Genomic DNA, 26,481 nt, shown 5'->3' with positions numbered 1-26,481 from the left:
TAAGGTTGGATTTTGTTTAATGAACTCATACATTCAAAAAATTAACAGGAAAAGCAAAATACAACAGGTACTTTTTGTTCAGATACCAACACTTAAAATAGTTTAAAAGGATCAATGGAATTAAACTCAATATAAAATGAGCTGAGGATATGTGCAAAGCAACAGGTTATATAAGGTGCATACAGGGAACCGCTTGATGTAACATAATAACAATGTGTCAAACAAACAGACAAAGGTTGCTATTTCACCACCACACCAACTACACAAGAAATGAAACATCAAAACACATCCGTAGATAAACTCAGCAACAACAAAAAAAGAAATGGCCCTTTTTTAGGACCCTGTCTTTCAAAGATAATTTGTAAAAATCCAAAGAACTTCACAGATCTTCATTGTAAAGGGTTTAAAACACTGTTTCCCATGCTTGTTCAATAAACCATAAACAATTAATGAACATGCACCTGTGGAACGGTCGTTAAGACACTAACAGCTTACAGACGGTAGGCAATTAAGGTCCCAATTATGAAAACTGAGGACACTAAAGAGGCCTTTCTACTGACTCTGAACAACACCAACAGAAAGATGCCCAGGGTACCTGCTCATCTGCGTGAACCTGCCTTAGGCATGCTGCAAGGAGGCATGAGGACTGCAGATGTGGCCAGGGCAATAAATTGCAATGTCCGTACTGTGAGACGCCTAAGACAGCGCTACAGGGAGACAGAACGGACAGCTGATTGTCCTTGCAGTGGCAGACCACGTGTAACAACACCTGCACAGGATCGGTACATCCAAACATCACACCTGCGGGACAGGTACAGGATGGCAACAACAACTGCCTGAGTTACACCAGGAACGCACAATCCCTCCATCAGTGCTCAGACTGTTCGCAATAGGCTGAGAGAGGCTGGACTGAGGGCTTGTAGGCCTGTTGTAAGGCAGGTCCTCACCAGACATTACCGGCAACAACATCGCTGGACCAGACAGGACTGGCAAAAAGTGCTCTTTACTGACGAGTCGCGGTTTTGTCTCACCAGGGGTGATGGTCGGATTCGCGTTTATCGTCGAAGGAATGAGCGTTACACCGAGGCCTGTACTCTGGAGCGGGATCGATTTGGAGATGGAGGGTCCATCATGGTCTGGGGCAGTGTGTCACAGCATCATCGGACTGAGCTTGTTGTCATTGCAGACAATCTCAACGCTCTGCATTACAGGGAAGACATCCTCCTCCCTCATGTGGTACCCTTCCTGCAGGCTCATCCTGACATGACCCTCCAGCATGACAATGCCACCAGCCATACTGCTTGTTCTGTGCGTGATTTCCTGCAAGACAGGAATGTCAGTGTTCTGCCATGGCCAGCGAAGAGCCCGGATCTCAATCCCATTGAGCACATCTGAGACCTGTTGGATCAGAGGGTGAGGACTAGGGCCATTCCCCCCCAGAAATGTCCAGGAACTTGCAGGTGCCTTGGTGGAAGAGTGGGGTAACATCTCACAGCAAGAACTGGCTAATCTGGTGCAGTCCATGAGGAGATGCACTGCAGTACTTAATGCAGCTGGTGGCCACACCAGATACTGAGTGTTACTTTTGATTTCGACCCCCCCTTTGTTCAGGGACACATTATTCAATTTCTGTTAGTCACATGTCTGTGGAACTTGTTCAGTATATGTCTCAGTTGTTGAATCTTGTTATGCTCAAACAAATATTTACACATGTTGCTGAATAAACGCATTTGACAGTGAGAGGACGTTTCTTTTTTTGCTGAGTTTACATATAGCATGCTGAGTTTCAAAGGTCATCAAACAATTGCAAAAAAGAGTAATACAAAATGTCTTAAAAATTAGAAGCCACACTTCCACAGAAATTACTAAAACTATTGAAGGTTGTGTTTGTATTTTTTGTGTGGGTGATTAATGCTGTTTGTTTTTGATGGGCCAAATCCTAACTTGAGAACTGTGTGCGTAAATCAAATGATCAAATTACTTATCTTTCAAGTTAGGATTGGGCCTGCTGGGAGCTACATTAATTACATGACATCTTCAGGCTCTCGATTTCTTCTCTTTGCGTCCTGTGCCTTCTGATGACGCATCTGCCTTCCTTTTGTGAGCCTTAGAATAAAAATGACATTAGAATCAAGTCAATTGCATGTCTATGTGTAAATGTTACAATGTATGTATGAAATATTAATATTCTAACACTTGAGTATTGATCCATTTGTCATGGTAACATGGTTCAGAATCCTCAAGATGGTCAGCCAATACACCTGTTGGACTTTGGACATTAAAATGGTTCAAATCTGTATATTATTCTTTTGAAATGGTAAGATCAATTACCGTCTGGCTTTTTGGTGTCCTTTTCTTCTTTTCAGCACGCTCCTTTTCCTCAATCTCCATATTTTCTTTTTCGATGAGGGAGATGAGAGTGTTACAACGTCGCTGGAGTTCCTGGGGGAACAAGAGACAGCTGTTAGCAGAGAACAAGAAAACAATAGTACAATGTATGTCTGCTGTTCCTCTCTGTTAGCCAGTCTGTTTGTAGCAACAACAAAAATATATATTCATTCAATATGCTCGTGTGGTTATTACAGTTTTTGTTCATAATACTGACATTTCAATAACCAAAACAGTTCATGTAACATACCACTTTGTCAAAAGCACAAAGTAATGAAAAATAACTCCAGAGAGGTAAGTGTCTCTGTATTCAAGAGATGCATGAAACTGAATCTATAGGAGTCTTTCGTCCCATGAATTCTCATCCATCTCAACTTGTAAAGGAGGAACACATTGAAACAATTTCAATTCTATATTCCACCATACCTACTATAAATGTGAGGCAAGCAAACGATGATCTCTGAATTCACTACAAATGTACTATTTTCTATAATAAAAGTAATAAAACAGGTTTTTATGATGGGTCCAGAGAAAGCAAAGAAGTAGGCCACTAAGACACTGTAACTGGGTTTATTGACTATCCCTGAGGCAGTCCAGGTGTCATATCAAATACCTGTCCCCATGTTGGCTCACCTAACCCTTCTAACAGCTATAACATAGTCAAACTGTTCAGGGAATACTGTACCATGGCAGTTCGGGACTTGATGAACCAGTCAAATCTGAACTGGGGAGCGTTCCGGACACACTGTCGGAGTTCCTCATAAACATTCTCCTTGTCGAAGCCCATCTTGTGAAGCATACAGATCAGAAACCTGTCCTCCTCCTCCGTGTAGTTCTTCCCTTTATTGGTGCCATACTGAATCCTCAACTGGTGGAATGGGGCCTTGTATCTCGCAACCTGAAATGAATCAAGACAACATTTCCATTTCGTCAATTTGAAAATTTGAATTAATCTTGGAGCATACTCAAAATAAAAGGTTGCTAGTATCACATTCAAGTAATAAGTAATTTCCACAGTATTTACAAGGGAAAATATGTTTTAGAGAGGCAATCATTTCTTTTTAAAGATCAATACAAAAATACTTATCAGCCACTATCCAACATACTTGAGCACTTACTTAGAAAATCTAAACAACTTATGTAAAGTAGCTCACCTTAGCATCCAGTGCCTTCTTAATGCTGATCCTCCTCTGGATGCGGGCCTCACCCCGCTCGATCTGGGCCATGATTTTCTCAATATCCTGGAGTTCATTGCACCGCTCCCAGAAAATGGCTTGAAAATAAAACAAGAGTATGAAAAGACTAGCGTGGAGCATATAAAATGATAATAAGCTGTAATAACCATGGTTATTTGAAACAGATACAAGAATGGGTCTCTAGTAAACAACTGTAATGGAATAATAGATGATGATAATTATGATGATGAGGACCTCCGGTATCTTACCAGAATATTCAATTACTTCTTCAGGGTTTTTCCCCTCGACTTCCCGAGCGATGTTGTCGATGTCATCACGGCCATATTTCTCATTGGCTTTAATGAACTGATTGAAATCTCGCTTGTTCCAACTTGTGAACCCCTGCAAAATAACATTCACCATAAACACAGCACTTGTTAGATACAAGCTTTAGAATGTTCAATAATGTGGCACTTTTTGTGACAAACACTATAGGGATCTTAGACAGTTGTGTCTAGCTTAGCACCCTCCATTACCTGTGTAAGAAGCTTCTCCTTCTCCTCAGTCTCCTCAGGACTGAGGGGCCCTGCCTCGTCGATCTTCCTCTGCTCCTCCTTCTGCACCTGAGCAGAGTTAGAAATGTCAGGGCTCCTGGGCACCTGCAGCAGCACAGAAGAGAGGACGGACACAGCTCATATTAAATAAACCTCTGATGAGACATAACACTGAACGGCTCTGTCTCTCGCTATTAAGCTGGACGAGAGACCCCTAAGGCTGGGTGAAGCGATAGACAGGCCTGTTGGGGAACCAGGCTAACTGGGCAGAACTGAGCAGATGTACCCTGGGATCAGGTGGCATAGGGGGAATGTGTGTGTATTTGTGTTCTGTGGTTCTGGCACCATGGAGGAGTAAAAGCTCCAATCTGTCTCAGTTCAGCAGTCTGCCTTGGCAGCAAGTGCCTTGGCACAGTTAAGCACTTGGGATGCTGCTCACAAATGTCAGAGTTGAGACACACTTCTATGGGCTCTATTCACCATCCCACAACTAATATGTTGGCTCTGTGAAAGCCCGAGCCAACAGATTTCAAAATATTGTTTTTAATATTCAACTTTGTAAATTGTTTCAGTAAAGTAGAACCAGCAAGAAGGGACATTCAAGTCAAAATACCATGTGCAGGAAACAATAATACATGACTATAAATGGCTAAACTTAACGCTACCTATGTCAACATGGGCACATTTTATTTATCCATCAGACAATGAACTTAACTACAGCTGTCTTACCTTGTAGCCAATAGTATTCCTGTAGAAAAGGATCTCCATCTCTAGCAGTTCAAACAGGCGAGGGGGAAAGAACTGGAAGTCCTGGATGTTGGGCTGTTTGGGGGGACGTGGGGCCTGAAATACATTCATCATTATTAATCATGTTCTGGTGAGCAAGATTAACATGTATACCTCTTCATCATTCTGACTTCTTGACCATCATTATTTGGAAGAAGTGGGAAACAAGAGGAATGATTAGGGTTGCAAAGCTACCGGTAATATACCAAAGTTACCGGAATATTCTATAATTTTGGTAATGAACAGGTAATCTATGGCAATTTAGGTCATTTATACTTAAATAACTCACTTTTTTTTATTCATATATAGTATTAATTTATTATATCTGTGTCCATATTGCCCATGAGTTTCTAGTGGATAGACCATATGGTTAAAGAGAAAATAGCCTAATTAACATAAAAAGTATATAATCAACAAAGGCATTCTTTTCAATTAACTCCGCAATTCTTCCAAGTATTGACTTTTTTTCAGAACTTCCACCAGTTTGAAGTTAACAAAGTTTGAATGTTAACAAATTTCTGGTAGTTTACTTTGCAACCCTACGAATGATTGACTAGCAACTCTTCCATGAACATGAGGACCACGGTTACTATAGTTTGTGATTTAATATTGGTTTTATTTCTATTAGTTTTTAGATTTTTATTCTGAAATTTTGTGAGGTGGTTGTTCGGTTTCTCAAGCCTGATGACAGTTGTCCACAGACAGAGAATATTCTCTCCATGAACGCTTGGGATGCAGGGGCAGAAACCAGATCCAGTGCCACAGGGTACAGCTTTGGATAAACAGCGATCCCTGCCTGCCAGAACTGGAGAGGTGACTCTAAACATGCCCCCCTTCACCTCTTCCAGGTATTTCCTCAGCTCACACAGGGCACTTAATGCCCTGCCAGGTTGACTCTTGGGACAGTGAACTCAGACACAATCCTCGATGCGAGGAAGCTATATTTATGAAGCACTGTGGTCGAGATGCTTGCTGGATTTATCTTGCTGGTATCTTCTTGGGGTACTCCTGCCCCATGGCTGTACTCTCTGATTTGCTGAAGTACAAAAGACTCTGCTTCCCTCATCAGTGGCTCCGTCTGTTGAGCGAAGTGACAGAGAGACACTTGGGTCCATCAAGCAAGCTGCTGCAGGGGATGGATCGGAATTGGCTGCCAGAAGATTCAGTATGCATGCGAAGTGCTCACACTGACTTCAGGAGAACCTGTGCCAAATGTTTTGCAATAGTAATTGACTGCAAGTGTGCCTCAAGGTTGAGAAAGCACGGCACCACATCAGACTACGACTGGCTGTCAGTTTGAAGTTGGTCGGTGTAGATTGTGAACGGCTCCAGCAACTTCACAAGCTGTTCTAGCTTGGCCCAGACATACTCAGTGCTCACCTTTGGATTTCTTCCCTGTTAGCTAATGATAGTGATGCACAAGCTAGGCCTATTTGAAACATCGGCATCTACTAGCAGCATTTACCTGCCAGATTCAGAAGCTCGAAAACATCATTAGAAGCTTGAAAACCTTGTCCAAGAAAAAAATAACTAAATATAATTTTATGGTTTTTCCTTTAAGTTAATTTTGTAGTCAAATATAATAGTTTCAGTATAGTTTTAGTTTGTCAAACGTTTTTCAGAAATGTTTTATTTAACTAAATTGTTTTTCCAATTTTGTTTTTATTTTAGTTTCAGTTTCGTTTAGTATAATAACCTTGATTGGGACAGCACTTGAATAAGCATGTCATTTATATGCAGGGATGCAAAGCAAGGCGGTTGGCGGTTTCTGTGTGATTGATCTGTGAGGGGGCGTTACCTTGGGGGCTCGAGGTTCACTGACACGCAGGGCCTCTCTGAAGTAGGCATCGACCGCATAGTTGGCTTTCCTCTCTCTTTTAGGAGGCTCAATCCATTCCATCATACTCAGCTACAAAAAAAGACCAGTCCATCCCTCACAAGGTGAACCAACTCAGTATACGGTATATGATGCACACCTTATTTCATGGTTACGGTGGTTTCATAAAGTTTATTTCATAAGCATCTATGAATAGTATACTCTGTATGCCATCTTTACCTCTATCACACAGTATTCACAAAGTTCAATATCTAAGATGAAATTCAACCTGAGGCACAAGGGACTTAGCTAATCAAAGTACAGTACCATATCAAGCTGCTCAGTTGGTTGAGCATGGCACTTGCAATGCCAGGGTTGTGGGTATGATTCCCACGGGGGACCAGAATGAAAAAGAATGCACTCACTACTGTAAGTCGCTCTTGGATAAGAGAGTCTGCTAAATGACAAAAATGTCAATGCAAAATGCTCTTTGATGCTATTAACCTTGAGTCATGACAAAACATGTAGTAATTTGATACCTTTTGCTTCTCTCTGTAGTCTTCCCCTTCAAAGTTGTAGAGGCTGGTCTCTGCTCCTCCGGTGTCCACAGTGAAGTTCCTGAGGGAGCTCTCTCCCAGAGACTCCATGCGCTCGTTCATCTCAGCTGTCTAGGATAAGTCAAAAGGCAGTGGTGTAAAGTACTTAAGTAAAAATACTTTAAAGTACTACTAAAGTCATTTTTTGGGGGTCTGTACTTTACTATTTATATGTTTGACTACTTTTGCTTTTACTCCACTACATTCCCAAATAAAATAATGTACTTTTTTCATACATTTCAAATGCTTAGCAAGACAGGAAAATGGTCCAATTCAGACACTTATCAAGAGAACATCCCTGGTCATCCCTACTACCTCTGATCTGGCAGACTCACTAAACAGATGATTCGTTTGTAAATGATGTCTGAGTGTTGGAGCGTGCCCCTGGCTATCCTTAAAATTAAAACAAGAAAATCGTGCTGATCTGGTTTTCTTAATATAAGGAATGTGAAATGATTTATACTTCTACTTTTGATATCGAAGTACATTTTCGCAATTACATTTACTTTTGATGCTTAAGTATATTTAAAACCAAATACTTTCAGACTTTTACCCAAGTAGTATTTTACTGGGTGACTTTCACTTTTATTTGAGTCATTTTCTATTAAGGTATCTTTACTTTTACTCAAGTATGACAATTGGGTACAGGTGAGGACAGGTGAGCACAGAAAACCAAGCAGCCAGTCTGTCAACCAAACACTGTGTACTGATCCTTCACATGGTCCTCACTCACCTTTTTTGCCCCCCTCTCTAAGATGGTGTTGATGTCTTCGTCCGTGAGCTCATTGTCTTTGGAGGCGAAGACGTGAGTGGCCCCATGCCTGATCATCTGCAGCATCTCATCTTTCCCCAGCTTGTTGGACTGCTCCATCAGCCTCCCTGGAAAGTTGAAAAGATGTGAAAAGTAGTTGGGGTGTGGGACTGAATGTACAAGACCCTGCAGCAGGCACTTACATCCATGTCTCAGGGTCTAGATCATTCTATAAAGTACTAAAGTATATGTATGCATGCATGTACAGCATATATGTGTGGTCTAATTTTGTCTCAAGCCTAACCAAGGTCTGTCTTGCCTGTCCCAATAACAAATCCAAGTCTGATTTACTGTCTGCTGAGTCAGACCATTTTTTTAAAAAAAAGGTAAGGACACATTTAAGGGACTTGAACATAGAATTAGGAATTAGAATACTAGAATGGACATGAACCTTCTTATGATGGTCCAAAGGTCAGCCATGTTGGTCAGGGAGTTGGTCAACCACAGTTTGTCAGTGCTGTGATAAGATATTGTGAAAAACAACGAATGTGAAGAAAGTATCTGCACTGTGTGTTAACTAGCTAGCCAGGCAGTTCAATATGCCAACATTCCATTCAATGCACTGAATAGGACTTGGCTGAGTTATAAATGCAGCAGGTACTGATATTGTATCATATAATAGCACTCAGCTTTCCAAGAAAACAAAATATGAGACATTTATGGTCTGTTTACATATATTTTAGATGCTGTTTATCCAGAAAATGTGTATAAATCCATACTGTAATTATAATATGACAATATTTTATGTTGACTATAATTCCGTTACATCCTTTTTGATACATCACATGCCTTACTTTTATTTTCCTGTGTAAGTAAAAGCAGGAAATGCATCACCTACATTATGCTTCGACTGCCATTCAATTAGACTGGTTTTGGATTTCTTCCTGACCAAGCTGGCTGCAAATTTCACCCCATTATGGAACTTTGAGGGTTTATGACATAACCCCTCTAGTAATTTTATATGATCTACATGGATTTGAAAGCCATGGAATGACAAACCACGAAGTTGCAAATTAAAACCATGCTGAATACCTTGTTGTATAACAATGGAGTCTAGCCTCAACTTCATCTCAGCTCTCTCTACAATCCTCTCTTCGACTGTATTATCAGTGATGAGGCGGAACACACGCACTGGTTTCTTCTGACCAATTCTATGAGCCCTGTCCTAGAGAGGCAAAAACAAACACACTGATTGCCTCAGTGTATGGAGGTGTCTATTTCTTTGAAACAAGACACTTTTTAAAAGTAAAAGACAAGATACAAGCCAGTGTTACGAACTAACATTACTAGTATTTTTGTATGCATGACATAGTATTAGTCACTTATGTGTGAAATTCTAACTAATAACTACTAAGTCATATTTGCTTTTATTTAATACTGAATAATAATTACTTCTACTTACTACCGACTAATAATTACTTTTCCAAATGCTTAATATACAGTGCATTCAAAAAGTTCAGACCCCTTCCCCTTTTCCACATTTGTTATGTTACAGCCTTATTCTAAAATGGATGTAAAAAAATAAAATCCCTCACCAATCTACACACAATACCCAAAAATGACAGTGAAAACAGGATAAGACATTTTTGAAAATGTATAAAAAAAAAGTTGAAATACCTTATTTACATAAGTATTCAGACCCTTTGCTATGAGACTTGAAATTGAGCTCAAGTGTTTCCATTAATCCTCCTTGAGCTGTTTTTACAACTTAATTGGAGTCCACCTGTCGTAAATTCACTTGATTGGACATGATTTGGAAAGGCACACACCTGTCAGTAAAAGGCACATCACAGCCTGCTTGGAGTTTGCCAAAAGGCACCCAACGGACTCTCAGAACTAGGAGACTAGTCAGGATTGAGGGAAAGATGAACGAAGCAAACTACAGAGAGATCCTTGATGAAAACCTGCTTCAGAGCGTTCAGGACCTTAGATTGGGGTGAAGGTTCACATTCCAACAGGACAATGACCCTAAGCACACATCCAAGACAACGCAGGAGTGGCTTCGGGACAAGTCTCTGAATGTCCTTGAGTGGCCTAGCCAGAGCCCGGACTTGAACCCGATCGAACATCTCTGGCGAGACCTGAAAATAGCTGTGCAGTGAAGCTACCCATTCAACATGACAGAGCTTGAGAAGATCTGCAGAGAAAAATGGGAGAAACTCCCCAAATATTGGTGTACCAAGCTTGTAGCATCACACCCAAGAAGACTCAAGTCTGTAATCGCTGTCAAAGGTGCTTCAACAATGTACTGAGTGAAGGGTCTGAATAGTAATGTAAATGCCATATTTAAGTTATATTCTTAATACATTTGCAAAAAAATTCTAAAAACCTGTTTTTGCTTTGATATTATGGGGTATTGTGTAGATTGATGAGAAAAAAAAGGCTGTAACGTAACAAAATGTGGAAGAAGTGAAGGGGTGGGAATACTTCCTGAATGCACTAATATATATTATATATATCAGTGCATTCAGGAAGTATCCACATACATATAAGTATGTTTCCAAGGAAGCCACAACTGAAATGTTTCTAACCATTGCTTGCAGGTCCACTTGAGGGTTCCAGTCGGAGTCATACAGGATGACGACGTCTGCAGTTGCCAGGTTAATGCCCAGACCTCCAGCTCTGGTGCTCAACATGAAAATGAACTTGCTGCTGTTGTCAGCATTGTAGGCCTCTATGGCTTCCTTGAAACATGGCCATAAAGCTCATACATTAGTTAGACACAATATCTAAAATATCAGTTTTGTTTCATGAAGTTAAAGTAATTACACTTTACACAAATTTTACAAGCACAGTCAGTACGAGCACAATAGGCAAAGTACAGTGTTTTGAAGTGAAGATACTACAAAAACACGAACATAGTAGGTTAGATTGAACTGTTCCAATACAGCTCCTTATGGTTTCCATGGGAGCCTGTGATTGTGGTCAATGAGGCCTCATCAGCTGAAGTCATGCCCCGTACCTGTCTGGCTTCGTGTGGAGTGTTCCCATCTAGACGGCAGTACTCATAACCTCTCCACATGCAGTAGTCCTCAAGAATGTCAAGGACCCTGGTCATCTGGCTGAAGATGAGGACTCTAGACCCTGGCAACCAATGAGACAAAACGCAGTCATTCCATTAGGGAACAGAACAGCATACAATATCAGGTCACATAGCTCTAGTTCAAATGCAATCTCCACAAAGGGAAAAAAAACATGGCAGAAAATGATTAATGAGGTTTCTTGCATGGCAGCAAGGTTTGATTAATTCTAAATGAGCATGGCTAATTTGATTGTCAAATGAACTTCTCATCATGAAAGCTTCATGAACATTTTTTAAATTCTACATGTGAATCCTGATAACCTTCAACAAAATGCAAACCTTTGAGCCTGCATCCTATGAGGTTGTCATTGCCCTTTTAACCTCTACGAGATGGGTGTCTGATTTTTCATCCTGAGGGTCCCAGAGATAAAATGTAGCATCGTTTTGTTTGATAAAATATTTTTTTTATGTTCAAATGTAGGAACTGGGGTCTACAGTTTGACCCCACTGCTGTCTCTGGCTCCACACTCACCCAGCCTAGATGTGAAAGTTAGTGTATAAGCTAATGATCCATCATGTATGACGTTCCTGGGAGTCTGTAAACTTTAATTTGTTTTTTACCATAGCATTTTTGAATGTTCTCTATAGTTATGTACTTGAAAACCTATCAATTGACCAATTCAGCACATTTGGGCAAACTCCTGGCAGACTTGATACAAAATATTGTGCAGTAATGTAATTATTCACTGGATCAGTCTGAATTTGCACACACACTGCTATCATCTGGTGGCCAAAATATAAATTACACCTAGACTCCTATCTGAAAGTATGGCTTGTAACAGTACAGTAACAACCACAGATCAAAACTCTGAGATAAAGACATGAAATGTACATGAATAATGTATTCTTTGTTTAACCCCTCTAATTAATTGTTGGGATAAACTACAGTAAAAGCATTTAATGATCAGAGAGAATGTAGCACCTTGCTCCTGGACTTTGGGCAGCAGTTTGTCCAGGGCCACCATTTTGCCGCTGTTGGTTACCAGGTGAGTGTCGGTGGTGTAGGGGGGTCCAGGCTCGGCCCCATCAAACAGGTATGGGTGGTTGCAGCACTTCCGCAGCTGCATCAGGATGTTCAAGAGACGCATCTTGTCAGTTTTTCCAGAAGAATTGAGGATGTCAATGTCCTTCATCAGAATCCGTGTGTACCTAACAAAAATAGAACAAAATGTTGTTTCATTTGAAATAATTTTTTCTTGAATTTCATAGGTAGAAACATTGAACCAACAAAAGCTATTGCCAACACTGGGAAGTACTAAGTATTTGAAAAAAAACACATACCATTCTCGCTGCATCTTACTCAGTCCGAGGTAAATCTTCACCTCTTTTTTGGGAGGCAGGTTTTTCTCCACTTCAGCTTTAATGCGACGCAGAAGGAAAGGCCTCAGCACCTGAACAAGGCAAATGCTTTAATTCATCTATTTTTTTACCCATGTATTACATGTACTTCTTTACATACACTGAGTGTACAAAACATTAAGAACACCTGCTCTTTCCATGATATACACAATCAGTGTAGATGAAGGGGAGGAGACTGGTTAAAGAAGGATTTTTAAGCCTTGAGACATGGATTGTGTATGTGTGCCATTCAGAAGGTGAATGGGCAAGGCAAAATATTTAAGTGCCTTTGAACAGGGCATATAGTAGGTACCAAGTACACCATTTGTGTTAAGTACTGCAACGCTGCTGGGTTTTTCACACTCAACAGTTTCCCATGTGTATCAAGAATGGTCCACCACCCAAAGGACATCCAGCCAACTTGACACAACTGTGGGAAGCATTGGAGTCAACATGAGCCAGCATCCCCATGGAATGCTTTCTTGTAGAGTCCTTGCCCTGACAAATTGAGGCTGTTCTGAGGGCAAAAGGGGGTGCCACTCAATAGTAGAAAGGTGTTCTTAATGTTTTGTATACTCAGTGTATATAATTTTTTTATTTCTTTTATTTAACCTTTATTTAACTAGGCAAGTCAGTTAAGAATAAATTCTTATTTACTATGATGGCCTACCCCGGCCAAACCCGGACGACGTTGGGACAATTGTGCGCCGCCCTATGGGACTCCCAATCACGGCCGGATGTGATACAGCCTGGAATCAAACCAGGGACTGTAGTGACGCCTCTTGCACTGAGATGCAGTGCCTTAGACCGCTGTGCCACTCGGGATGTATTATGTATACTAAAAATAAATATAGATAAGAAGGAATCTGCAGTGAACTCGGAACGTAATGGAAGTGTGAAACACAGCTTACCGCATGCAGACGCTCCACCAGCTTCTGGTCCCCCAGACAGTTGTTGGTGTCAAACCAAGAATCAAAGTCCTGAGAATTAAAGAAAAATGTTCCTTTTGTTTTTAACACATACATTTTCCATGAAAGTGCAAAAGTTATTTTAGAGAGAGAAAAAAAGTAAAGATGATTCTGCTTTGGCTTCAGTTGTAGAGGGGATTGTGTTAGAGAAAAGGACAGGATACATATGATCAGCTACTGCCTCTGGGGGTGACTGGGGGGAGGGATCCCAGACAAACTGGGAGGAACTGACAATAGAACAGAGCAGTGCCTGAGGGGGGAAGCCTATGCTCGGGGCTACCTTTCCCTCTGACACATCATGGAAAGACAAGAAGCATGTCAGGTGGGGCTGAGCTCAGTGATTGACTGAAGCGAATTCAAACTAGATGATATAAATGGAACAACAAAAAACATTAAGATACTGCTGGAGGGTCTTTTGATACAAAATAACAAAAGAATGCAGTTCCTTTTGCCTGGAGCGATATATGAATTTCTTTTCTTCCTCGATTTGGTATTCCAGTCACATGAATCTAAAGGAAGAATATCACTACAAGAGGAATACATGGAGAGAACAAACAGAGGCAGGACTCACGTTGGCAGAGTTGAAGACATCAGGTAGCAGGAAGTTAAGGAGTGACCACAGCTCATGGAGGTTGTTCTGCAGAGGTGTTCCAGTCAGGAGGAGACGGTTGGTGGTTTTGAACTCACGGACAATCTCTGAGAGCTGACAACACAGGATTAATGTAAAGATTACATAAAAATCATAAAAAAGAATTGTGTATAGGGCAAACTTCATTAATTGAAAGTAGAAAAAGAAACGTTTTATCCCTAAATTATTTGAATTTGAGTTCATACCTTAGACTTCTCATTTTTTATCCTATGAGCTTCGTCAATGACAAGGTATCTCCAGTTGAACTTCTTGAAGACAGATTTCTCTCTGATGACCATCTCATAGGATGTGACACAAACATCCCATTCCCCTGGCATCATAACATCACGGATGAAAGCCGCCTGGTGAATAAGGAGAACATTTGTCAAAGGAGTCATTAGTGGTCTTGGTTACCTACCCACCTGATAATGTGTTATGAAAGGGGATGTTTAATCAGTGTCAATCAAGAGAAAAAAACAGGACATACTCTTGCATCCTTGTCCCCGATGAGACAGACTGCCTTAAGGGTTGGTACCCAGCGTTTGAACTCATTCATCCAGTTGTGTAGCGTTGATTTGGGAACCAGAACCATGTGGGGGCCAGGAATGTTCCTGTAATGCTTCAGGTATCCCAGCAATGCAATGGTTTGGAGGGTCTTCCCCAAGCCCTGTGGTCAATAAACAAATAATCAACCTGTCATACATACATCGCATAAGCTTGACTCACAACTAGTGGCACTTACCAGAGACCTAAGGGCCATCCACACCAAGGACAATAACAATAAAAAATATAAAAGTGAACAGCAGCGTCCACACTACAACAATAACTATAAAAACAGTGGAGAACAATAACAATAGCTATCGTTGGGATAACTTTGTGCGATTTTATCCCTCTCTCCCCAACAGTACAACGTCAAAAACCAATCCAAAATACGTTCCATTAAAGCGTTCTAGGTTCTAGGTGCGCAAGGAATAGCCGCTCGGAGGGGAGAGGCAGAGTGTGTGGTGAGCTTTTCTGAATAAATGGGCATGTAAGCATATTGGTATCCACATGAATTATAGGAGGACTTTGAAGACTGATGATCCACGACAGACAGCGCATCTCAATGTCAGAAGAAGCCCATATTTTCCTATGTACACCATATAGAAAAGTATGTGGACACCCCTTCAAATTAGTGGATTCAGCTATTTCAGCCACACCAGTTGCTGACAGGTGTATAAAATCGAGCACACAGCCATGCAATCTCCATAGACAAACATTGGCAGTAGAATGGCCTTAGTGAAGAGCTCAGTGACTCTCAACGTCGCACCGTCATAGGATGCTACCTTTCCAACAAGTCAGTTCCAACAAGCTGCCCCGGTCAACTGTAAGTGCTATTTTGAAGTGGAAACATCTAGGAGCAACAACTGCTCAGTCGTGAAGTGGTAGGCCTCACAAGCGCAGAGAATGGGACCACAGAGTGCTGAAGTGCGTAGCGTGTAAAAATCATCTGTCCTCGGTTGCAACACTCACTGCCAAGTTCCAAACTGCCTCTGGAAGCAACATCAGTCAGCACAAGAACTGTTCGTTGGGAGCTTCATGAAATGGGTTTCCATCGCCGAGCAGCCTAAGATCACCACGTGCAATGCCAAGTGTTGGCTGAAGAGGTGTAAAGCTCGCCGCCATTGGACTCGGGAGCAATGGAAACTCGTTCTCTGGAGTGATGAAGCACGCTTCACCATCTGTCAGTCCGTCAGACGAATCTGGGTTTGGCGGATGCCAGGAGAACGCTACCTGCCCCAAACCTTAACGTTACAGCATACAATTACATTTTAAACGTTTCTGTCCTTCCAACTTTGTGGCAACAGTTTGGGGAAGGCCTATTCCTGTTTCAGCATGACAGTGCCCCCATGCACAAAGCGAGGTCCATACAGAAATGGTTTGTCAAGATCGGTGTAGAAGAAATTGACTAGCCTGCACAAAGCCCTGACCTCAACCCCATCGAACACCTTTAGGATGAATTGGAACGCCGACTGCGAGCCAGGCCTAATCGCGCAACATCAGTGCCCAACTTAACTAATGCTCTTGTGGCTGAATGGAAGAAAGTCCCCGCAGAAATGTTCCAGGATCTATTGGAAAGCCTTCCCAGAAGAGTGGAGGCTGTTATTTTTTATATAACCTTTATTTAACCAGGTAGGCCAGTTGAGAACAAGTTCTCATTTACAACTGCGACCTGGCCAAGATAAAGCAAAAGCAGTGCGACAAAAACAACAATACAGAGTTACACATGGGATAAACAAACATACAGTCAATAACACAATACAAAAATCTGTATACAGTGTGTGCAAATAAAGTAATTACAATTTAGCAATTAACACTGGAGTGATAGATGTGCAGATGAGGATGTGCAAGTAGAAATACTGGTATGCAAAAGAGCAGAAAAACAAAAACAAATATGTTATGAGGTAGGTAGTTGGTTGGATGGGCTATTTACAGATGGGCTGTGTACAGCTGCAGCGATGGGTAAGCTGCTCTGACAGCTGATGCTTCAAGTTAGTGAGGGAGATATAAGTCTCCAACTTCAGTGATTTTTGCAATTCGTTCCAGTCATTGGCAGCAGAGAACTGGAAGGAAAGGCGGCCAAAGCAGGTGTTGGCTTTGTGGGTGACCAGTGAAATATACCTGCTGGAGCGCGTGCTATGGGTGCGTGTTGCTATGGTGACCAGTGAGCTGAGATAAGGTGGAGCTTTACCTAGCAAAGACTTATAGATGACCTGGAGCCAGTGGGTTTGGCAACGAATATGAAGCGAGGACCAGCCAATGAGAGCATACAGGTCGCAGTGGTGGGTAGTATATGGGGCTTTGGTGACAAAACGTATGGCACTGTGATAGACTCCATCCAATTTGCTGAGTAAAGTGTTGGAGGCTATTTTGTAAATGACATGGCCGAAGGTCAAGGATCGGTAGGAAAGTCAGTTTTAGGAGGGTATGTTTGGCAGCATGAGTGAAGGAGGCTTTGCTGCGAAATAGGAAGCCGCTTCTAGATTTAATTTGGATTGGAGATGCTTAATATGAGTCTGGAAGGAGAGTTTACAGTCTAGCCAGACACCTAGGTATTTATAGTTGTCCACATATTCTAAGTCAGAACTGTCCAGAGTAGTGATGCTAGTCGGGCGGGCGGGTGCGAGCAGCGATCGGTTGAAGAGCATGCATTTAGTTTTACTTGCATTTAAGATCAGTTGGAGGCCACGGAAAGAGTATTGTATGGCATTGAAGCTCGTTTGGAGGTTTGTTAACACAGTGTCCAAAGAAGGGCCAGATGTTTACAGAATAGTGTCGTCTGCGTAGAAGTGGATCAAAGAATCACCCGCAGCAAGAGCGACATTATTGATATATACAGAAAAAAAGAGTCGGCCCGAGAATTGAACCCTGTGGCACCCCCATAGAGACTGCCAGAGGTCCGGACAAAAGGCCCTCCGATTTGACACACTGAACTCTATCTGAGAAGTAGTTAGCGAATCAGGCGAGGCAGTCATTCGAGAAACCAAGGCTGTTGAGTCTGCCGATAAGAATACAGTGATTGACAGAGTCGAAAGCCTTGGCCAGGTCGATGACGATGGCTGCACAGTAATGTCTTTTATCGATGGCGGTTATGATATTGTTTAGGACCTTGAGCGTGGCTCAGGTGCACCCGTGACCAGCTCGGAAACCGGATTGCATTGCGGAGAAGGTACGGTGGGATTCGAAATGGTCGGTGATCTGTTTGTTCACTTGGCTTTCGAAGACTTTAGAAAGGCAGGGCAGGATGGGTCTAGAGTGTCTCCACTTTTAAGAGGGGATGACCGTGGCCGCTTTCCAATCTTTAGGAATCTCAGACGATACGAAAAAGAGGTTGAACAGACTAGTAAAAGGGGTTGCAACAATGGCGGCAGATAATTTTAGGAAAAGAGGGTCCAGATTGTTTAGCCCAGTTGATTTGTAGGGATCCAGATTTTTCAGCTCTATCAGATCATCAGCTGTCTGGATTTGGGTGAAGGAGAATCGGGGGGGGGGCTTGGGCCAGTTGCTGCAGGGGTGCAGAGCTGTTGGCCAGGGTTGGGGTAGCCAGGTGGAAAGCATGGCCAGCCGTAGAGAAATGCTTATTGAAATTCTCGATTATCGTGGATTTATCAGCGGTGACAGTGTTTCCTAGCCTCAGTGCAGTGGGCAGCTGGGAGGAGGTGCTCTTATTCTCCATGGACTTTACAGTGTCAGGCAGTTAACCCACTGTCCCTAGGCCGTCATTGTAAATAAGATTTTGTTCTTAACTGACTTGCCTAGTTAAATAAAGGTTAAAAAAAACAACAGCATGGCATTTTTTTCACTGTAATAGCTACTGTAAATTAGACAGTGCATTTAGATTAACAAGAATTTAAGCTTTCTGCTCATATAAGACATGTTTATGTCCCGGAAAGTTGGCTGTTGTATACAACGTCATTCTAGTCACATTAGCGCACGTTAGCGACAACCTTCCCAGTTTAGGACCCAACCCATAAAGGTTAAAAAGGCTTCTGAAGTTTGCAATTTCCGATTTGACATTTCAGACTTGATTTTCCCTCATAAATAATGCATCAACCCCTACAAAAATGTAAATTCATTATAATCCACATTTCCTGTTTCTGCAGGATTATTTTACTGCTGTAGCAAATTGGCTCAAATTAAGATCCTACACCTGTAATGAATGGCCTAACCGCAAGGTGCTACAGAGGTTAGTGCATATCGCCCAGTACATCACTGGGGGCAAGCTTCCTGCCATCCAGGACCTCTATACCAGGCCCTAAAATGTGTCAAAGACTCCAGCCACCCTAGTTATTGACTGTTCTCTCCGCTACCATACGGCAAGCGGTACCAGAGTGCCAAGTCTAGGACCAAAAGGCTCCTTAACAGCTTCTACCCCCAAGCCATAAGACTGCTGAACAGTTAATCAAATGGCTACCCGGACTACTATATTTGCATTGACCCCCTTTTTTAAGCTGCTGCTACTCACTGTTTATTATTACCTCAATTACCTTTATTATTACCGATTACCTCAATTACCTTGACTAACCTGTACCCCTGCACATTGACTCGGTACCGGTACCCCCTGTATATTTAAGTGATAATGCCCAATAAGCCGGTGTTTGGAGGATATATTGGCACGGGTGTTGTTAGGCCCGAGCCGAAGTCGATGGCCGGCAAACCGTGCCAATGTATCCTCCCAACACCGGCCTAGGGGGCATTATCACTTTATACAATGGGTTACAAACATATTCAAATAATGATTTACGTTATTTAGATGAATTTATTCATACTATTTCATCATTCCACAAGCTATATTCCCGACACAAATCTAGGGTTGCTACCCAAGCCGGCTGGTCGTTCATTCTATCGGTTCAGTTGCCAGAGACAAGGGTTGAAAAATTCCTGGGAACTTTCAATAAATTCCCTGGTTATCCAGAAATCCTTGTTGGAAGATTCCAGGTTTCATGTTTATTCCCTCCTGATTCCAGGAATCCTCCATCCGGGATTTTGGGAAAACCAGGGAATTTATTGAAAGTTCCCAGAATTTTGCAACCCTACCAGAGACACAACCCAGTCGTTCAGTCTTTTTGTTCTGCATCTATGGACGCGACCCAGTCGTTTATTCTAAAATGTTCCATTGCTATACTGGCTGGCAACTTTTTATCCCTTGCTTTATCCCAACAGTAGCTGCATTTGCATTTGTGTAAGCTGTTTTCTGAGTCATTTAGTTAGATGAGGCACGATTTCGCCGGGCATAGAAAATGTGCTCTCTAGTTAGGACACTGTTATTCTAGGAGCTAGCCAACAACAGAGCTAACACAATCATGTCAAACTGAAGCTGGAAAGACTGCAAACTAGCTGCACTTCGTTTCGTTTGACCTTTTTTTCAATTGACATTTCTTTGTATATAGCCTTAAAAATGATAAAAATCAAATGTTATTTGTCACATGCGCTGAATACAACGGTAACACCTTACCGTGAAATGCTTACCAACAATCTCAAGAAATAGAGGTAAGAAAATATTTAATTAACTAAAATAAAAAATACAATAAAAAAGTAACACAATAAAATAACAATATCGAGGGTATATAGAGGGGGTACCGGTACCGAGTCAATGTGAGGGATACAGGTTAGTCGAGGTAATTTGTACATGTACTGTAGATAGGGGTAAATCAAATCTAAGTTTATTTGTCACGTGCGCCGAATACAGCAGGTGTAGACCTTACAGTGAAATGCTTACTTACAGGCTCTAACCAATAGTGCAAAGGAAAAAAAAGGTATGTGTGTGTGTGTAGGTAAGTAAAGAAATAAAACAACAGTAGAAAGACATTTGAAAAATAAGAGTAGCAAGGCTATATACAGACACCGGTTAGTCAGGTTTATTGAGGTAGTATGTACATGTGGGTATGGTTAAAGTGACTATGCATATATAATAAACAGAGAGTAGCAGCAGCGTAAAAGAGGGGTTGGGGGGGGGCACACAATGCAAAATGACTAAAATGTCAATGTAAATGCAAATAGTCCGGGTAACCATTTGGTTACCTGTTCAGCAGTCTTATGGCTTGGGGGGTAGAATCTGTTAAGGAGCCTTTTGGACCTAGACTTCGGTACCGCTTGCTGTGCGGTAGCAGGGAGAACAATCTATGACTAGGGTGGCTGGAGTCTTTGACAATTTGTTGGGCCTTCCTCTGACACTGCCTAGTGTATAGGTCCTGGATGGCAGAAATCTTGGCCCCAGTGATGTACTGGGCCGTACGCACTACCCTCTGTAGCGCCTTACGGTCAGATGCCTAGCAGTTGCCATACCAAGCGGTGAGGCAACAGGTCAGGATGGTCTCGATGGTGCAGCTGTAGAACTTTTTGAGGATCTTGGGGACCCATGCCAAATCTTTTCAGTCTCCTGAGGGGGAAAAGGTGTTGTCGTGCCCTCTTCACTACTGGCTTGGTGTGTTTGGACCGTGATAGTTTGTTGGTGGTGTGGACACCAAGGAACTTGAAACACTCGACCCGCTCCACTAAAGCCCCGTCGATGTTAATAGAGGCGTGTTCGGCCCTCCTTTTCCTGTAGTCCACGATCATCTCCTTTGTCTTGCTCACGTTGAGGGAGAGGCTGTTGTCCTGGCACCACACTGCCAGGTCTCTGACCTATAGGCTGTCTCATCATTGTCGGTGATCAAGCCTACCCATGTTGAGTCGTCAGCAAACTTAATGATGGTGTTGGAGTCATTATGAAAGCTGACTCGTGATTTTGACTGGCTGTGAAACGCTGCCTGCGTGTATGTCTCGTCTCAACACGTTCATTACTATGGGACAGCTGGAGATCGAATTTTAATTTTTAAACAATGTTGCAAATGTTGGAAAGACAGACAGCAAGGTTTATACAAATCTCTGCTGTTGAAAACGAAATATTAGTCTAAAAGAAATGTGAGATAATGTCTAGATGATTTTTATAGTGGAGATCAAGTATATTAATGACCTGGCTGGGCTGATGAGACAGTGGACTGCACAGTCAGATGGAACAGAGTAAATAGGCATTTTAAAGTCATAGATTTAGCCGGTGGTAACTCGTGGAATAGACACTGGCTGGAATGCAGTTTAAACCAATCAGCATTGAGGATTAGACCCACCTGTTGTATAAAGCCTTGTTATTGTAACTTTATTGTATTATTTTTTTTCTTACTTTAGTTTATAAAAAATGTTTGTTGGTTAAGGGCTTGTACATAAGCATTTCACAGTATTTTATAATTTTTTTATTTAACCTTTGTTTAACTAGGAAAGTCAGTTAAGAACAAATTCTTATTTACAATGACTGCCTACCCCAGCCAAATCCTAACCCGGACTACGCTGGGCCAATTGTGTTGAGGAGAAAGAGTGTTGGTGTGATTACTTTAGCTGGTGATAACATTGTTGCATTGCAAATGGTGCACAGAACAGACAGATGAGCACAGCGAAAAATAAGATTTGACAACTATTAGAAAAATGGAAATCACTCGCAAACGACTAGAACAACGAGGCAAGCATGACATGAAGATGCACAGGCTAAACAGCATTTGTTGTTGAATTGCTACATTTAAATATGTATTTCTATATTATTATCTACATTGAAGTATTATTTGCAGTAGTCACTATGAAAATGAACACACCATGAAAATAGTGAATGGTCTGTGTTACATTAATAAGCCTACAGCGTTCAGTAGGATGCGTTGATCAGTTGATTGACAGGTGTAGCCTAGAGTGTAGAACAGGGGTTGGCAAACTACGGCCCGCACAGGCGGGAGGTTTGAGTAAAAATAATGAGCTGGGAAATTATTGTTTTTGGTAAAAAAATTAACCCCCAGGCCACACTCGAACGTCTAAAACTAGATAGAAAGTATGTAGATTTTATAATGGACCTATATATTTTCAAATAACTGCTCTTTCTCTGGCCCTCTGTTGAATTTCAAAATCCTGATGTGGCCCTAAAGCCAAAAAGTTTGCCTACCCCTACTGCAGAACTATAAACCTTCCTCTAGTGTGGATGCTTGCCAACGTTTTATAGTTATGTATAGTCTATCTTTATCATCCTTGGTGTGGATGTCCCTTTACACTTGGATATCAATATATGGCTCTGGCACTTAATGGAGGCAAGTAAACATCAACTATTGTTAATTCTATGTTTAAGGTACAGTCATTATTACCATTTCATCAGCCAAGATGCCATTAATGCCATTTTCATAAAGGGAGATCATCCAGTTGAGACCTCTGATTTGGTAATCTCTCAGCTCTCCATTTTTTACATCTGGAAAAAGACAAGGAGGAAAAAAAACAAATCATCAGCAGTTCTCAAATGGGGGCTAATTAGTATTAAAGGTATACACCTGCTAGAATACAACACCGAGTTACACCTGCTAGAATACAACACCGAGTTACACCTGCTAGAATACAACACCGAGTTACACCTGCTAGAATACAACACCGAGTTACACCTGCTAGAATACAACACCGAGTTACACCTGCTAGAATACAACACCGAGTTACACCTGCTAGAATACAACACCGAGTTACACCTGCTAGAATACAACACCGAGTTACACCTGCTAGAATACAACACCGAGTTACACCTGCTAGAATACAACACCGAGTTACACCTGCTAGAATACAACACCGAGTTACACCTGCTAGAATACAACACCGAGTTACACCTGCTAGAATACAACACCGAGTTACACCTGCTAGAATACAACACCGAGTTACACCTGCTAGAATACAACACCGAGTTACACCTGCTAGAATACAACACCGAGTTACACCTGCAAGAATACAACACCGAGTTACACCTGCTAGAATACAACACCGAGTTACACCTGCTAGAATACAACACCGAGTTACACCTGCTAGAATACAACACCGAGTTTAGAATACAACACCGAGTTTAGAATACAACACCGAGTTACACCTGCTAGAATACAACACCGAGTTACACCTGCTAGAATACAACACCGAGTTACACCTGCTAGAATACAACACCGAGTTACACCTGCTAGAATACAACACCGAGTTACACCTGCTAGAATACAACACCGAGTTACACCTGCTAGAATACAACACCGAGTTACACCTGCTAGAATACAACACCGAGTTACACCTGCTAGAATACAACACCGAGTTACACCTGCTAGAATACAACACCGAGTTACACCTGCTAGAATACAACACCGAGTTACACCTGCTAGAATACAACACCGAGTTACACCTGCTAGAATACAACACCGAGTTACACCTGCTAGAATACAACACCGAGTTACACCTGCTAGAATACAACACCGAGTTACACCTGCTAGAATACAACACCGAGTTACACCTGCTAGAATACAACACCGAGTTACACCTGCTAGAATACAACACCGAGTTACACCTGCTAGAATACAACACCGAGTTACACCTGCTAGAATACAACACCGAGTTACACCTGCTAGAATACAACACCGAGTTACCCCTGCTAGAATACAACACCGAGTTACACCTGCTAGAATACAACACCGAGTTACACCTGCTAGAATACAACACCGAGTTACACCTGCTAGAATACAACACCGAGTTACACCTGCTAGAATACAACACCGAGTTACACCTGCTAGAATACAACACCGAGTTACACCTGCTAGAATACAACACCGAGTTACACCTGCTAGAATACAACACCGAGTTACACCTGATAGAATACAACACCGAGTTACACCTGATAGAATACAACACCGAGTTACACCTGCTAGAATACAACACTGAGTTACACCTGCTAGAATACAACACTGAGTTACACCTGCTACAGTTAATTTACATGGAGGGCTGACTATTAAAATGAGCATTTAAAAGCTATATGAAAACATCGTACAGGATGGGGACTCTTCAAAGCGAACCAAGACGTTAGCTGCCTTCCTGCTCTCAGATAACAACTCCTCATCTTCTTCTTGTTCTGTGCGTCGGTGGCGGTTACTGTAAAAACACAGGTGGCGGTTACTGTAAAAACACAGGTGGCGGACAAATAGTATGCTTTGCTACAATGGTAAACAGATTGTATTGTTTATTATTCATGGATTATTCACCAATATAGCTTGTTTATTTACAATAACATAGACCTGACATTTAGAAAATTGTAAATAAAGGCAAGACTCTTAAAACAAGTCAGCAGCCACATACTCTCCAACGGAGAGGAGATTTTGTTTCTCGTCCTGTTTAACGCGAGGTCGTCCAAGTTTCACTTTCAGGGGTGAAGTAGGAGACTTCTGAGACGCAGGCTGGATGAAGTGGGCAAAGAGTTCTGTTTGCTTGAGCAGAAACTCAAACCGGTTCGCTCTATCTGTTTTCTATGGTAAAAAGACAGGGGGAAAAAAATACAGAAATACACCAACAAGTTGTTTTTGACTAGTAAGGATATGAGATCAATGTCATGCTTAACTGTAATTTTGCCACTCACATTCTCCCTGTACACTGCAGTCTCACTACACACTGCAATTCCACACATTTACCACAGTGGGGAGCCCATTGCAAAAGTTGGAAAAAAAATGTTATGTTTTTCTCAAATATCTGGCACAGAATTCAACCAATGCTGTGACTAATCTGTGTCACGTGATACTTCCTAATGTAATCATTCAACTTGCAATTGCATTTTAAAATCTCAAATGAATCCACAGAGAGAGTTTGTGACAAAGCAATTTGTCTCACCCTTTTCTCTTCGTATTCTGGATCCACCGCTCCCTCCGCCTTAGGCAAAGCCTTCGGAGGTGGCTTCAGCTGAAATGGGGGGTCTTTTGCCTGAGCACAAACACAGTAGACTACTTTATGACATGCTCACTGAATTGTACATATTTATTTGGCATATGATTCACTAACATTTAATCAATGTAACGTGCAATTTAAAACAATTTTGTATGGCTATTTCAGTGATCTTATACGGGAATGTGCTGTGTATTGTATACAATTTCCTGTGAATTCATGCAACATTATTCTATAATACGTTTAATCAATATAGATTTATGGTTGAAGGTCGAGAAAGTTTGCTACATGTGATGCTTGTTGCACAATCAATTATAATACATTTTGAGCACGTTCACATATTATTTATTATAAAATGTGCGAATAAGTTCTGCCTTCAATTGAACCGATGTTAAAGTTCAAGCAGTTAGGTACACCTCACCACGCCTGTTTTTCACAAACATAAACATGAAATTGTTAGCTACTGTAGCCAATAACAGTCCCCAGAGCGCAACAAGCAGCTAGTGTTGAAAGTAGACAGCTGATTTGCTCTGGGCTGGTCTTGCTGCATGCGACTGTGCGGTGAGCTGCCTGGGCTAAGTGAAACAGACGACAAGCTACAGATACAGTCAGTTGTGTTGCTCTGGGACTCCAACGCTTGTCAGACTGAAATTGGCAGGATTTAAAAGTCTACGGGAATATTGGCTACATTTCTCTCAACTGCACGACGACAAGCATTGTAGCTAATGTTTTCTGGTCAGCGTTTGACCTGGTGGTATCTAGTTAGCTAGCATCTGTAGACAGCTATGCAGATGTGCAAGCCTCCTTCCCGCCATGTTCCCCCCCAAATCAACAATACTGCAAACTTCTAGCTAGCTACTAACACTCTATCTCATATTTCTGGAAAAGAAGATGTCTGCTTTCAAATGCTCACCTCTTCATCTTCGGGTAAATGCTCTCTGGAAGTTGACGGAATCTCTTCATCTGACATTCTGTGGACTTTGTTTTTATCATGAGTTTTTAGACCAGACTGTGTAAGTTATTATACAGCAAATAGGCTTGGTACGTCATTAGATAGAGCATTGTGAA

The 26,481-nt window shown here is 41.7% G+C and overlaps 1 protein-coding gene across 1 annotated transcript; it reads right to left on the bottom strand.

Moving 5' to 3' along the window:
* Positions 1–26,481, bottom strand: LOC106603320 (SWI/SNF-related matrix-associated actin-dependent regulator of chromatin subfamily A member 1). Its single transcript, XM_014196849.3, has 24 exons — positions 26,327–26,481; positions 25,363–25,452; positions 24,838–25,004; positions 24,533–24,633; positions 22,839–22,939; positions 14,630–14,809; positions 14,349–14,504; positions 14,086–14,217; positions 13,458–13,526; positions 12,490–12,599; positions 12,131–12,357; positions 11,089–11,210; positions 10,658–10,810; positions 9,159–9,291; positions 8,049–8,194; positions 7,259–7,387; positions 6,702–6,812; positions 4,847–4,960; positions 4,100–4,222; positions 3,833–3,965; positions 3,543–3,661; positions 3,074–3,286; positions 2,332–2,442; positions 1–2,106 (listed from the first exon to the last, which is right to left on the bottom strand). Exons 1-24 carry the CDS (start codon positions 26,381–26,383, stop codon positions 2,038–2,040), a joined length of 3,066 nt encoding a protein of 1,021 aa, XP_014052324.1. The 5' UTR covers positions 26,384–26,481; the 3' UTR covers positions 1–2,037.

The sequence above is a fragment of the Salmo salar genome, chromosome 04 (genome assembly GCF_965601325.2).
Source record: "Salmo salar chromosome 04, fSalSal1, whole genome shotgun sequence".
Classification (NCBI taxonomy): domain Eukaryota; kingdom Metazoa; phylum Chordata; class Actinopteri; order Salmoniformes; family Salmonidae; genus Salmo; species Salmo salar.
Note: the sequence above shows the minus strand (reverse complement) of the source record. Positions and strands in the feature narration are given on the sequence as shown.